Below are 15,955 nucleotides of genomic sequence, written 5' to 3' on the forward strand. Positions count from 1 at the left end.
AAAACAGGGGTTAACTCCACTTTGGTAATCTGCGAGGCTTATGGATCCCTTCCCAGGATGTTTTTAAATGCATAAATACATAGGAAACTGATTATGCTGAAATAAAGATCTAATTTTTTTCCCCATCCAAATTCACAACTGCCTAAAATCTATCTAAGGTCCCCTTGGTAGAGGGAACCAAAGGCCTTAGCCTCTGATCTGGCCCTTCCTGACAGACTTCTGCCCAGACTCTCTGGCTTGAATTCCTGACCTCACATTTTGAGAACTTGGCTGACTTTCTCGGTCTGCCTAACTGCAATACCAGTTATCTCTACACTCTGCTCCCTGATTCTTGCCATCCCGGCTACACAGAACAGCCATAGCCTTGCATGTTTCCTCCTTCCAGCCTTTGTTTGCACCCAGAATACCCACTCTCCCTCCCTGATAAAATCGTAACGATCCCTCTCAAAGGCCAGTTCAAATGTCACTTCCTCCAGGAAGCCATCCTTCCTCCCCAGTCAAAATGACTGCTCCTTCCTCCGGCTTTGCAGAACACTTTGTCTGCTCCTCTTCTAAGCTTTTCTTTGTGATCTCAGTTCTGGGTTCTATCTTTCGCCACCTCTCCCTCCTAGGCTAAAAGCTACATGAAAGCTTCATTCTCTGTATCTCACCTACCCATTTGCCCCAGGGCCTTATACAAGGCCCTGTATAAAGTGATTAATGAACGTCTGATGACTTGAAATTCCCAAAGCACAATTTCTTTGTGTGTGTGTGTGTGTGTGTATTCATTTTAACCCTTCATTCACACTTATGCATCGTGTCTGGTTCCCTTCCCAACCATGAGGGGCTTAGCCTGTGGCAAAGTTCACATCTGACCCTCTAGAGGGCCCTTGGCTGATTTTATCTTACCAAATGCTTGTGACTGGTAGTCATAGTCCTTCCTCTTCCACGTTTCCCAAGGGTGGACCAGACCACAAAAGGACCAGTTCCAAGTAAATCTGAACTCAGAGCTTCTGGGAGGGTATTAGGTGAGGACCAAGGAAAGGAGAAATAAGCATATATACAGATCAGAAGCCAAGAACTCACTTTAAAAAAGAGGTAGAGGCCTAAGAGTGTGCAGCTGGCGATGATGGGAAACCGGGCGGCGTCTCGACTGGTGATGGTCTCTGGCATATCCGAGGCATTCTGCAATCGGAAGAAGAGCATCGGCTTGTCATAAAGTCAGGTGTTTCTCTAAGATGCTGTTAATGAGAAGTCCCTAGGGCAATCCTTACAATCCTAAAGAGGAATATGGAGCCAGGGACAGCTTTCATTCCTGCTAAGGTTTACAATGTGACTTCCTAACAATCCGGTGGGGGAGAGATTACAAGGATTGTCATTCCCATTTTACAGAGGAAACAAAAACTTCTAGAGGTTAGAGGCAGCTTGGTGTAGCAGGAAAAGACTGTGTTATGAGTCAAAGGGTCTGGATTCAAACCCTGACTCTTACTGACAGCGTCTATGACCTTGTACCAATCACTTAACTTTTTTCCTTCTCTGTAAAGTGTGAGTGTGTGTGTGTGTGTGTGTGTTGGACAAGATGACTTTTTAAAATCCTTCCCAATTCACGTACCTATGACTTGCCCATAGTCACAGGGCTGATAAGTGATAAAGCTAGAATTTTAACCCAGTCCGAGCTCCCTTTCCACTACACTGTGTTTCCTCTCATCAATACAAAGTACAGGATGGGGAGCTCTGGTCATACAGCAATTTATATGAAAAAAAGACCTAGGAGGGGGATTCTCTAGAGAATTACCAACTCAGTATCATCCAGAGATGTGGTGAGGCCACCAGAAAGGCTAATGTCCTCACACTGTAAAACATGGGCAACAAGGTGACAACATCCTTTGCCCTGCATAGGTCACCTCTGCAGTACCATGTTCAGCTTTGGACACCCCATTTTAAGAGGGAAATTGAGATGCTAAGGAAGGATCCACCAGAGGAACTATATAGCTAGTGACCCCGAAGAAGTGCTAGGTGAGACACAATCTATGCGTTCGAGTATCTGAACAGCCGTCACAGGGAAGGCTTGTTTTGTACGGCTCCAAAGGCCAGGACTGGGCTCATTGGTGGTAGGCTCAAGAGAACTGTAGGGGGCTTTTAGTTCAGTATAAGGAAGAGCTTCCTAACAGAGCTATTCCACAATGGATTGTGCAGGAATGAGGTCCCCATTACTGGATGAAGGGGGATGTGGGGATGATAAAGAGGAAATTCATATTCTAGGCAGGGTTAGACGGGATAACCTCTAAGGTTCCTTCTAGCTCTGAGACAGAATTGGCAAATGAGATATTAGGTTTCAAAGGATCTTGAGATTTAGAACTGGAAGAGGCCTTAGAGCTTAGATCCAACCCTCTCAATTCAATAAATATTTATTAAACACCTACTATTTGATAGGCCATGGGGATACAAAGACAAAAATCCAAATCTCTGGCCTCAGGGAACGTATGTATTATGGGGGGAGAACATGACAGGGCGAGAGGGGGAAGAGGAGGGAGGGGGAAAGGAATATGTATTTAGATAAGTAATTATAAAAGATAAAACAAAAATAAATACAAAGTAGGCTCAGGGGGATACTGAGAAATCAAGAAAGGCAAGGCTTTTACTCTAGAACTAGGCCTTGAAGGGAACTAGTGATACTAAGAGATGAATGTTAAGAGAAAGCATCCCAGGAGTGGGAGGTCAGTCCATGCAAAGGGACTAAGAAAAGAGAGGAAATGTCACGTACACGAAATAGCACATGCAGGATCAGTTTAGCTGAACCGTTGAACACATGAGGAAGATGCTGAAGCCTGCTAACAGAGAGGTTACATCCCACAAGTAGTTTAAGGGCTGGGTCAGAATTCAAACCCAGGACTTCTGACCCAAAGTCCAGCATTCTTCCAGTTGTTCCATTCTGCCTTATCCTTGCCCAAGCAAGCTCTCATCTGCCCCACAGCCTTATAGATGAAGTCAGAAATTCACCAACAGATTCCTTTTTTTGGTGATGGCACTGTTCCCTCCAAAACACAAACACCTTTGGGACACATTAATAAAGCAATCCAAATTAGGCCATTAGATCCATTCTAGCCAACAGAAGATACTACATTCTCAGACCAGCTCTGAAGGGGTAAAAGGAAAAGGCTTCAGATCTTTGCATTCTAAGGGGACAGCAGGCCTCAGAAGCTCCCTGGATCCAAGGGTACTACTGTAGTAGAAAGGCACCGGATTAATAGATGCTGAACCTGAAGGAAGCTTTGAGACTACCTACTTCACTGCCTTGTCTATACCTTCTCCCTGAATTTAGAGATGGAGAAACTACAGTACAGAGAGTAAGCACAAACAAGTAAGCATCATGAGTTCGGGTAGAGTCAGAACTAGAACCCAGGTCTTTTGCCTCTTTGGGCATGACATTTCCCAGTCTGCCTTCAATTGCTTGTCTGTGACTAGGAGGATACAGGGCTCAAAGAAGGGGCAATGGTATGTCCCCAGAACACATCCTTTCTCCCAGGTACTTTAGTCATATAACTTGAAGTTGCTTAGAAGTTTGAGGATGGGTAAAAACCAGCCCAAGAACTCAGAACTCACTGCTTTGGGTATGCCATTCCCTTCTGGAAGAGAGACAAACTTAGGCATTACAAGGGCTTCCTTTTCTTCCTCTTCCATTCAGCAAAGACTAGGAGGCCTGGAGTCTATCCTTGGTATTGTCTTATTATGTAACTTGGGCCAAGGCTTTCATCCTCTCTGTTGCTCTCTCTACCTGCAAAATGGAGTTATTACAAGTGACTTCCTTAAACCCATTAAAATTATTATAGGGCTTATAGTGTGAACAGCCTAGTATCTGTCTACAGAAAGGAGTTCAACAAGCATTATTTGGTACAGGTAATTTGCATAAGACAGTATGACATAATGGCAAGTGTGTTGTTCTTGGAAACAGAAGATCTAGAATAGAGTCATGATACAGCCTCACCTTGTTTTCCTCCTCTCTTAACTGAGAAGCCTGGGGACCTGGTGGTCTCAAAGGTCCCCCAACTCCGGTATACTATAACTTTTTTAACTGAAGTACATCTCTCCTTCTTAAGTTGGGTTCTCTGTGAAGAGAATCATTATAAATTTCCAGTTTTCCTATGTCAGGTTTTTATAACATCAGACATTTTAAAATCTGGTTGGCAATTCAGATGTTGGATCTTATCTGGGAGGTTTCTTTAAGCCACAGAAAATAAGCGAGGTTTCTGGAGCAATCTGAGTTGGAGATCTTAAATAGGCACACTCATGCATATGCGTTGGCTTCTGAAACGCAAACGTAATTAGTGAAACCCTGACACAAACAGCAAGAATAAATTTAGCATCCAATCGCAACCTAAAAGCACAGTTATTAGACTCAGACAAAAGCAACAGGAGTTGGCAACTCACTGTAAAGCCCTGAGGCTCTGGGCTTTGCTAGAACAGTCTGGTGTAGTGAACACAGTCCTGGATGTGCAATCAGGAGTTCGGGGTTCTAGTCCAAGCTCTTCTATTGACTGGCTATATAACCTCGGGAAAGTCACATCTGGGCCTCTATCTCCTCATCTGTAAAATAAGAAAGCTGGACTAGATCTCTTAAGGTCCAATCTAGCACTAACATTCTATGCTTTAAGGTCCCTTACAGTTGGGAATAGTCTATGTGTCAATTAAAAAGTGACCTGCTGACCCAATATCTATGACACTTATTATCTTTCTCCTGTAGTCTTTTTCTGGTATGGTTCTATCCCTTTTCTCTACCACTAAACAGGAAATCTTAAGGGCTTACATAGAGATGCCTGAAACCTGCAGTGTGCTGTAGCTGAGAATATATTATATCTGGAGTCAAAAGACCAAGGCTCAAGTCCACTTAACAGCTGTGACTATGATGAAGTCATATTGTGATGAACCTCAGTTTCCTCATATATAAAATGGGTGATGATACTTGGACTCTCTACCTCATCAGGCTGTTGTGAGGAAAGAGCTTTGTAAACCAAAAATTCTAAAGGAATGTAAGCAGCGGTTATTATTATTATTATTATTATTATTATTATGAAAGGTGTTGGAGAAGTACAGAAAATTAGGTCACCCCCATGCCTCTTTTAATTTTTCCTCTCAAGCTAGAGTGGCCCTGGTATAATCACTACTGCTCTTTTTTCATTTACACAGTAACAAGCTCTGTCCTTCTTGGGAGGGAAAAAGGATTGAGGACGCTCTCATGGTACTGTCGGGCAATAGAGTGGGGTCTCAAAAGGTGGCAATGAGAGGGAGGTGCCAGCTGTTTCTGAAACTGGTCACTACTCTAGGAACCCAGGTACCCATCTCCTAGAATGTGGAAGAGTGGCAGGCTAGAAGCAGTGCCAACTTAGGGCAGGGGAAGAGCCCACTTGAAGTTCTGCTGTCCCAGAACAACCAGGAAAACGGAGTGAGGGTGGCCTTTGGCATATGCCAAAATAAATTTATGTTTTTGTTACAGGAAATGAGATTAAGGTCAGGGACATAGATACGGTAGTAAGGTTGAAGAAAAAAGGTAGAAGGGGGAACAGAGAGATCACACAAGATAAGGCCAGCTTGACAGGAGCCAGGATAAATTTAATTTTGGGGAAGGGAGACAGACTTTGGCGTATCAGGACAAGAACATGGATCAGAAAGGCTTGAATGGTAGGGCAGAAAAGGTAGAAAGTTGTGCCTATGGAATGCCTGGGGATGGTAGGGAGGGAGAACAGAGTTGCAGCTTTTGAAAAGGTGATGGAGGGATAGACAGGATGCTAGGAGCAGCTCAGTCTCTGAGAAAGGCAAAGCCAAGCTAGCTAGAGCTATTTGGGGGAATGATGGAGTTGGAGGCAGAGACTGAATTATGGCCTTGGGATACTAGATGGATCAGGCTGGAATCAGCCATGTAAATATAAGGTGTGTATTTTGGAGGGAGGGGAAGGAAGGCATATCATATGATAATGGGGTTTTCACAACCAGAGGAAAGGGAATTCTGGATTAGGGTTGGATCTGTGCTGGTAGTGGGGCCTGATTCCGTCCCATGAGTGACTGATGTTGGTCTAATTCATCTAGGGTCTATCTGGGGGAAGGGGGAGAGAAACCAAGGTCAGTGGAGATGCCAGTGAAGGATGAGCACTGAGAGTGTTCCTATCTCAGAGAATTCAGGGCCAGAAAGAAATGACTGGGGGTTCCACGGTCAAGCAGAAGTAGAAGCTATTTTAGGGTGACTGAGGTAAGTGTTATGTGCCAAGACTGGGGCAGGTTGCATTTGTCAAGGGCGGGTTGGGAAACCATCTGGATTTGTGTCGGCGCTTGTGTTTTTGTGTTCGGGGTGAGGCTCGAATCTTATGTAGTATGTGTGTATGCATATGGGTGAGGGTTTGTATCTGATGGGGTGTGGCTCGTGGATTGGGGTCTGCCATGTGTCTGGATGGGTGGTGGAATTCGGGGCGGCGGACCGGCGAGGGCCTTGGGCTGGAGCTGGGACTGGGTCACTGGGGCGGGGTGGGGGTGGGGGTCCTGGGCTCGGATGGGACGAGGCTCGGGGTTCTATCCCCCCTCCCGGGGAGAAGGCGTGCTGGACATCGGGGCTGGGCTGTCCCAGGAGGCTGGGGCGGGGCTGGGGTCCTGGCTCGGGGGTCGCGGGGAGCCGGAGCCAGGGGCCGGTTCGGACGTACCTTGCTGCGGGCGCAGCGCACGGAGCGCAAGGCCCCGAAGAAGATGGGCAGTAGCGCCATGAGCAGGAGACTGCCGTAGGCCAGGGCGATGCCCTCGGGGGTGGAGGGCGGCCGCGCCGTGCCGTTGGCTGGGCTGGGGGCCGCGGGGGGCTCGGCGGGGCCGCTGCCATTGTGGGGTTCGCTAAGGGTCGGGTCCATGGCTGAGGCTGCGGCTGCTGCGGCTGCTGCGGCTCCAGCTCCGCCGCCGGCGCTGCAGGGGAGGGGAGGGGGAGGAGGGGAAGGCCACGTTCCCCTAAAGAAACAGGATGTGACGCGCTGGGCCTCCCGCTACGTGCTGCGCATGCGTAGGCCCGCCCCCTAGCAACAAGCTTGCAGTCGGGAGATGGGAAAAGGGTGGGAGGGGATCGTTGCTAAGCAACCGGATCTGGTCCAAGAATCGGACGCAGAATCCCAGGGGTGGGGGTGGAGCATGGGGAATGGGGGAGAAGAAGCAATGCTGCCCCAACGCAACCCCCAGCCTAGAGCCCAATCTCATATCCTGGTACTTCCGAGGTCTAGTCGTTGTGACTCAAACACACTTCATCCTCTCTGTCGCATCCCCTCTAAATTGTAACATGGCGTATGTAGTAAAAAGAGCACTGGGTCTGCATTTTGATTTAAGTCTCTTCCCCATACTACCAATGTGGCATAATGGACTTGGAGTTCGGATCACTGCATTCATATCTTTTCCCAGATGTTAGCTGTTCGGCCTTGGACAAAATCCCTCCGAGGCTCAGTTTCTGACCTCATAAGATTATTATGAGGAACAAAGGAAATAATGAATATGTGAAGTTCTTCTTTGAAAACTCTAAAGTGTTATTGTATATGTCAGTTTTTGTATTATTATTATTAATCACCTGTGTGATTGACCTTGGGCAAACCCTTTTCTCCATTTCCTCATCTGTAAAACGAGGAAGTTACAGGAGAGCATCGTTAAAACGTTTCCATCTCTAAATCCTTTAACCTTTCATCTTCACATCCTATCCACTATTCCCTAGCACCATCATTCAGTTGCCTGCCATCTCACCCCAAGCCTCCTATATTTTGACTTCTATTATAGATGCTAATTATCTTTTCCTCATTAGTTCAGCCTCCCTAGGAGTTCTTTCCTCCTATTTTTCGTCTTGTCTTTTCATTGATTTCATTTCCCTTCATCAGACCTAGAAACAACATGAAATCTTAAGACAGAGCAAGAAAGACCCTTACCTGTCTCAAAGAAACCATAGGGATAGGCTGGCTAGCTGGATTGTGATCATAATTTTTTCAATGATTGAAATTTTTTCTACTATTGTGCCTTGTGTGGGGAGGTTATAAAACATCATATAAGACATCATCTTCCACTAAAATCCTCCCCTGATTCCTCAGTGTGCTACCCTGGGCCTTTGAAGATGATCTCAGTAGAGCACAACCTCTGGTGGATGTTCCTAAGTTAGACAGTCTTTCAGTACAAGCTGAATGACACACTGTGTCTCCTATCCAAAGACCAGTCTAGCTAAAAGGAGAGTGACTTGTCACCAGAAGGCAACTACTGGGTGGTGAAATTTTAAAAATCATGGCAATTCCTGTAGACTGCCCACTAAGGAATGTAAATGAGGCTGTGAGCTGTCTTTCCAGAGAGTAACTACAAGTCAGCAAGCATTTATTAAAGCACCTCCTATATGCCATACACTGTGCTAAGTGATGGGGGTTCAAAAAAGGGCAGAAACAGACCCTGTCCTCAAGGAGCCTGTAATAGGGAAGACATGCAGCTATGTATAAAGAAGATATACCCAGCCCTGTTCAACTCTTCATGACCCCATTTGAGATTTTCTTGGCAAAGATACTTGAGTGGTTTGCCATTTCCTTCTCCAGCTCATTTTAAGATGAGGAAACTGAGGCAAATAGACTTAAGTGACTTGTCCAGGGTCACACAGCTATTAAGTATCTGAAGCCAGAATTGAACTCAGGAAGGTGAGGCTTCATAACTCCAGGCCTGGGGCTCTATTGCCTTCCATCTAGGTGCCCTAAATCAGGTATGTAAAAGGTACTCAAATCAAGTCAACAAGCATTTATTAAGTGCCTATTATATGCCAGGCACTGTGCTAAGCACTGGATAAGGCCCTGTGTCAGGGCTGGGAGTCTGGAACTGACTTTTATATATCCATAAAGATGTGTATCATGATTTAGGCAGGCTATTAGATCACTGGAGTGGGAGTCAGGGTTTGAATTCCAGTTCTGCCACTTTCTAGCTTTAAGACATCAGTAAATCATTTCTCTACTCTGAGTCTTCATTACTTCTTCTATAAAACAGGTAAAATAGCATTTATATTACCTACCTCATGGAGGTGTTGCAAATAAAGGGCTTGGTAAACCTGCAAATGCTATAGTAGTGTGAGTTGTTTCATCATCATCATCATCACCATCATCATCATCATCATCATCATCATCATCATCATCATCATCATCGCCAGTCCAAATCACCCCTGTTTCCAAGGAGAGACATCAAGAAGTCCGGGTCGAGAATTTCAACAAAACAACCTTAAACTAAGGCTTTCAGCTTTCATTTAATAGTGCTTTACATCACCTATTCTTACAGCAACCTTCTGAAGTAGGTAAGACAACTATTATTATGCCCATTTTGAAGAAGAGAAAACCGAGTTCATCACTGAAGGAAAATATGGAAGGCTTTTGTTCCTTCTGGGGCTTATAATTTGACATAGTTGGAGAACATATCCTGTCTCCTTTATAGCATATAGTCCCTATATAGATAACACAATAGATAAAAACTTGAGCTTGAATCTTGACACAAGAAGCTACTAACTGTGATGAGGGTGTTTTGCAAACTTTCAAGTGCTGTATAAATGCTACTAGGAGGGAGAAGGTTCAAAGGAAGGGGAGGGGTTGCTTGTATTTTCTGTCTGAGTCATCAGGTTAGGTGACTAGAGTGGTGAGATGTCCATTTTCTTCCCCCTTCATCGCTTCATAGCTAGATCAATCCCCTTTCTATTCAGTTATGGACCTAGCCCAATTTATGTCTTGTCAGAAAACTTTATTCAGTTGTGGGAATTGAGAGAGAACTTTATTGCACTGCTTGAAGCCATCCCCTTGCAGCTGAGAAGCTGGACCGCCTCTACCTGCTGCTTAGAGACCCTTAACTAAGGACCTATGTTATGCTGACCAGAAATCCAGTCAGATCCAAAGATCGATGCAAGGTGTTTTATCACAATTGTACTTGTGAAAACTGGCCCCATACTGATCAATCAGTTATTGTTTCCACATTTTTTTTATTGTATACAGTCACTTGGGGGGAGTGAAACACCTCTTTTTCTGATTTCAGGGAATTGTAACTGTTCACTCTCTCCCTCCCAACTTGGAAAGTCCTTAATCTTTCCTCCAATTAGAGATCAGATTATCTGATATTGTATCCTGGTTAATTGTTTTCTTTTAATTAATTGGTCTTATTTGATTGTTTTTAATGCACAAAAATATGTCTCCTCCTGTATTCAGGATCCAGTGCCAAAGCTGAGGGGGCCTGGTCCCAATTTGTTAGGCAATTGGCATGCATTGCTTAAGAAAGCAATATGTTCAGAAGCTCAAACATTTGTTCCCTCAGTCATTTCATCTTTTACCTACCACAATGGACAGTTAGTCAGTCAATAAATATTTGTTAAGCACCTATCTTGTATCAGGCACTGTACAAATAATTTTCCTCTAGCTGAGCTTTACTTTCCTATCTGCAGGATGGGGATAATGACACTGATGCTTACTCTCTTCTTGTTGTTGTTTGTCCTTCCTTTTCAAAGAGGACATGACATCAGGAGGATGATGCCAGGAATTGCAAATGAATTGGATTTAAGTGAGGGAGGGCTGTGCAAGGTCACCAGCCTCACTTTCTCCTCCTGAGTCATCTGGGTCCAGTGGCAAGGTATAGATCAGGACTACTGGAGATGGCCCTACTAACTCTCTCATAGGAATATCATGAAGGAAGTCTTTATGAAGGTGAAGTGCTGTATAGATGTGTACTACAATGAAAAAATAATTCTATTGCATTTTATTTCCCATAATAATAGCCCACATTTGTATTATTACTTTATATTTTACTGTTTTTTTCAAAAAAAATATTTTGTCACTTTAATCCTTACAACAGTCTCCATCTCAGTATTTATCTTTTCTGGACCTGAGCTCAAGGTCAAGGAGACCTAGGTCTTAGGTATAACTTCAAATAAGTCACTTCTCCTTTCTGGGTCTTACTTTTCCTGTCCAGAAAGTGAGGAGATTAGAAGAGATGGTCTCTAAGCTCCCCTCTAGCTCTAACATTCTATGTTCTAATAATGCCTTTGCAGCATTCGATATACATTTCATGTATAGTTCTAATATTCTACATTTAGCAGTTTAAGGGTTCTTTTAGTTGTATCATTTTATATTCTAAGAGTTCTTATTCTACCACCCTAAATGCCCTGCTGGCTATCACATTCTATGAGAGTTAGGAGGTAACCTCTGTTCAAAGAAACCTGCTGGAGCCTTTCCATGGAAAGTTTGCTGTTTGCCAGCAGAGAGCAGCATAAGAACACAGCAGACGGATGGGGCTGTTAGGACCGCCTGGGTTGAAAACTGAGAACCACAGAGTAATGTCTGCCTCCAATTGGAAAATGCTTCTTTTTGTGTGCCTGTCTCCCCTTCTCCTCCCCCCTCCTTTACCCCTTTTCACTCAATCTCTTGGGATCATGAAACAATCATTTAGTTACAATCCTTGTCACTTGGATGCTGTGTTGGAATGGAATGTGGAATAGAATCAAAGAATCACAGGACTGTCCAGTTGGAAGGCACCTCAGTGACCATTGAGTCCAATTCATCTATCCAGGAAAGGAATCCTCACTCTAACATAGGTGACGAATGGTCAGCCAACTTCTGCTTAACAACCTCTTAGGAGGGGAAGCCCACCACTTCCCTAGGCAGCTTGTTCCACATTTGGACAGCTTTAATGGTTAGGAAGTTTTGTTCTGCCTGACATCAAGCCTCTTTTCAGCTTCTACCTATTGCTTCTAATTCTGCCCTTTGGAGTCAAATGGAACCAGTCCAGTCTGTCTTCCACTTGAGTTCCTGATGACAACTATCATGGCCCCTCCCCCCTCTAGTCTTCCTTTTTTTTTTTTTTTAAGGCTAAACTTGCCCAGTTCCTTCAACCAATCCTCCCATGACATGGACTCAGGGCCCTTTGCCATCTTTGCTGTCCTCTTCTTTTCACTCTCTGCCTTATTTATCAATGTGCTTCTTAAACCCCAGAACTGAATATAATACTCTAGACGGAGTCTGATGAGGGCAGAATACATTGGGAATGTCACCTCCCTCTTGGAAGCAATATCTCTCCTAGCGTAGGTGAGGATCTCATTTTCTCTTTTGCCTGCCTATGAATGCTGCTGACTCATATTAAACTTAGTCTACCAAGATTTTTTTCAGAACAAATGCCCATCTATCCATAGTCCCCTGCAGCATACTTTTGAAGACGATTTTTTTCGTACCCACACTCAAGATTTTACATTTATTCCAATTAATTTAATCTTATTAGATTATTAGATTTGTGCTCTGGCCTGTCAAAGTCATTTAGGATCCTAACTTTGTTTGCTATCCTTTCTAGCTTTGTGTCATCTGCAAACTTAATGAGCAAACTTAATTTCTGCCTTTATCAAAGTCATTGACAAAAATGTTAAACAGATGAGACCTCTAGGTAGGACCTCTAGTGTAGGACCAAGCACAGATTTTTAAGGTGCTTTACCGGACACCTCCTGCCAGGTTTATGTTGAACCATTAAAAACTACTGTTTGAGCACAACCATCCTAACAGTTTTGATTCCATCTGATTGTACTATTCTCTAATCCAGTGATATAAAATTCAAATAGAAATAGGGCCACTAGTCCCTATCCTGAGGGCTATACATATTGACTTAATTTTAAAATGTCCTATATCCATATTTTATTGCATTTTTATTTATTTTATTAAATATTTCCCAAATACATTTCAGTCACACTTGGGAGTGTTGTGGGACACATGGGGCCATGCTTTATACCTCTGGTCTAAGCTATATCTTTCCATCTTCTTGACAAGAATAGTAAAAGTTATTTTATCAAATGCTTTAATGAAATCTAGGCAAATTTTATTCTAATATTTTCCTCATCTACTAGTTTAGTAATCAGTTTTTTTAAGCAGGTGAGATTAATCTGTCATGACCTATTCTTAAAGAAGCTATGCTAGAGAAGCTGTCAAAGCACTACTGGAGGTACCCTTCGGTCCTCTTGGGCTCCAGGGGCCCAGCCTGCCCACATGTCTGCCCCTTGTCCTTGTCTTCAGGCCTTTGAAGGCCTGGCAGCTGAGCCCAGTCAGGCGGCTCTGGGTTAGCCCTCAGACCCTTTCTGCCTCTGTCAGTGGACCGTGGATCTCATGGCTTGGCAGCCATGGCAGCAACTTTGGAGGTGGCCTTGATGGTAACTCCGTCATGGCATTGAAAGAAAAGCAACCTTGGACCCTTTGTCTCCGGTAACTTGTCAGACTCAAGGCTCCATCATGGCATCTTAATCAGATGTGCTCAACCTTTGCAACTTTCATGACCCAAGACTGCTGAGATTCAGAGAAACCCAAAGAGATGTGGGCATCAATCTCTTCCTCCCAGAAGACTGCTTCCTCAGTTTTTTTTCGCCACAGGAGCAGACTGAACAGTGGAGCTGGAAGAAGCTTCTGGGACTTCAACTGTTGAACATCCTTTTATTCTCTGGCAGACAACTATGCCAAAAGATCCCCCTACCCTCTTCTCCAGTCTAAGGGTGATGGATTGAGGCCATGGCCCTCGGGATTTGATTTTATTGACATCCCTACACTCTCTACCAGACAATTATGCCTTATTCAGCCACCACAAGTAGTAGTGGCAGGCCCTATCAAAGATTGCTCTGTCTGCTTCCCCAGCCTTCAGCTCATTAATAAAAGCAGACAATGAGGCCTTCGTGTTACTACGAGACCTGGAAGAAACTTCAGAGGAAAAACACCTATTTCTCCCCTTCCTCCAACTTAATTATAAAATAAACTCCATCATTTTGCAAGGACTGTAGGGATTCCCTGACACTTTGTACTAGAACAGTAACCTCTTCGGTGTGAGCAATTCAGTCAGATGGCCTAATAACAAAACAAGGTGAGGTACTTTTCACTCAAACTCCTACTAATAAAACAAAATTAAATTTACCCTAGAATTTTGCCAGGAATTAAATCCTATGCAGTTCCTTCACCAAGTTCATGGCCAATTGGAGCATCAATGCCTAGATGAATCCTTATTGGAGCTACCACTGGGCCGGCTCCAAAAATCATTCCTGAAAGTCACTCCTTGTGCCTCTGGTCATGGAGTACTCCCTTACACTTGAGAAAGTGGGGAGGGAGGGCAATTAAGTCAGACCTGGTGAGGCATGCTAGTGTGAAACTGGACTATAATTTATTGATTCTTCTCTTTTTACTTTTTTGAAAATCTAGACATTTGCTCTTCTCTAATACTGTGGTACCACCCTCCACTCCTCACCTTTCCATAATCTTTCAAATATCATTGTCAGTGGCTCAGTAGTCACATCTGACCAGATCTTTTGGGATCTGAGGGATGGGGTTCATCTGGCTCAGGTGCTTTGAACTCATCAAGGATAGCTCTTTATCTCCTTCCTTGTCTTCTGTACCTACTTCCTGATAATCATTTTTGTTCTGTCATTTTCAGTTCATTGCAGAGAAAAATAGGAAATGAGCAGTTCTGCTTTCTCTCAGGTGTCAGTTATTGTCATTCTGTCCTCCCCAAGAAAGATCTGTCTCCTTTTTCTTCCAATATAGCTTAAAACAAATCTATATCTGTATCATCTATCTATCTATCTGTATCTATATCTAAAGCTATATCCACTTCTTTCTTTAGTCCTGACTTGCTTTACCAGTCTCTGGTCATTCTAGTGTAAGAGGCAACTGGTGAGTGGGCAAAGAGCATCAGTGTACTTGGCTAATACAAATTTCCCATGAGGAAGTGGCCAGGAGACTGCTTCTGGGAGAGTTTTGACGAAAGCAAAGAGACTACTGGACATGAGCAGACATTCTATAATTGGTTCCAGTCCACATGTTGTAGAGCAGCCTCTTTGACTGGCTGCAGCTATGGAACCAGCCCAGATGGGTGCTCGCAAAAGGCCTAAGATAATGTTTTACATGATTGCATTTGTATAACCTATGTCTGATTGCTTGCCATCTCAGGGAGGGGGGAGATGAGAGAGGGAGGGAGATGAGAGAGGGAGGGAGGGATAGAATTTAAAACTCAAAACTCAAAAAAACCCAAATGTTAAAAAATTGTTTTAGCATGTAATTGGGGAAAAAAAAAATATATTAAATTTCAAAACGCCTTAGATGGTGTTGGCTATTAATTCTATTTTCCTTTTCTTTTTTGATGGACCTTTTTTGGTTTGACCTCTTTGTTGACAGCGTCTAACAAGAGACGATACTATTGGGGAGAGAGGCCTTGCGCCCTCTCCCTCTAAGAATGACATAACCCTTCAAAAATAAGCCTTGATCTTTTGTCTACCTCAGCATTTATTTTTTCATTTAAGATTAAAGACCTTGATCTGTAGGTTCTGCATTTCAAAAGGTCAAGAAAACAAGGCTCTAGGAGTCCAGGAATCCAGAGGTGTGAGAGAGTGCATGCCAAGTATTTTAGACATAGATGGTGATCCTAGGTGCAAGGAGTCACGTTCAGGAATGGTTTTTGGAGCCTGCTCAGTGGCAGTCACAATAAGGACTCATCCAGGCATTGACGTTGCAATTGGACTATGATCTTGGTGGGAGCAAGTTCTGCTATGTAGGAACTGTTTAAGTCTGAATCTATTCTCTTCCCAGAGACAGAGGTAGGATATGGGATCGTACCCTTTAGGCATTGGACGGAAATTTTTGTTCTTTTGTTACTGCTGTATCCTCAAAGTAAATGTCCCTTTGTAAAAACTAATTGATGTTAATGGGTTAAATAGAACTGGGGCTCTAGTCACTGGCACCTAACAGTGAAGGGAGGGGGATACACCCACTGGGACTTAAGCTAAAGGTATTAGAAAAGAAATACCCCAAACCCTTCAGGTGTACCCCTAGAACCTTGAGGAGGTGAAGTAGGTGCCTGGCTTAGGGATAGTGACCCCAGAGCATATTCACTACACTGAACTTTAGTATTCTTCATACTCTTTTTACTGGACTGTGTCAAACTCTTGCATTCATCTTCTGCTTTTTGC

General features: G+C 43.8%; 1 protein-coding gene across 2 annotated transcripts in view; it reads right to left on the minus strand.

Annotated features, from left to right (window-relative positions):
* The window catches only part of HM13 (histocompatibility minor 13), a 34,020-nt gene extending 27,019 nt beyond the window's left edge, over positions 1–7,001 (minus strand). Inside the window, exons 1-2 of one of the 2 annotated variants that reach the window (XM_036751829.1) lie at positions 6,666–7,001; positions 1,066–1,164 (exon numbers count right to left, since the gene is read on the minus strand). In XM_036751829.1, coding sequence (XP_036607724.1) covers positions 1,066–1,164; positions 6,666–6,863 — 297 coding nt within the window. In that variant the 5' untranslated portion in view covers positions 6,864–7,001. The remainder of the gene's footprint in view (positions 1–1,065; positions 1,165–6,665) is intronic. The other variant, XM_036751828.1, reaches the window with a different exon arrangement.
* Between the last annotated feature and the right edge of the window lie 8,954 nt (positions 7,002–15,955).

The sequence above is a fragment of the Trichosurus vulpecula genome, chromosome 3 (genome assembly GCF_011100635.1).
Source record: "Trichosurus vulpecula isolate mTriVul1 chromosome 3, mTriVul1.pri, whole genome shotgun sequence".
Taxonomy (NCBI): domain Eukaryota; kingdom Metazoa; phylum Chordata; class Mammalia; order Diprotodontia; family Phalangeridae; genus Trichosurus; species Trichosurus vulpecula.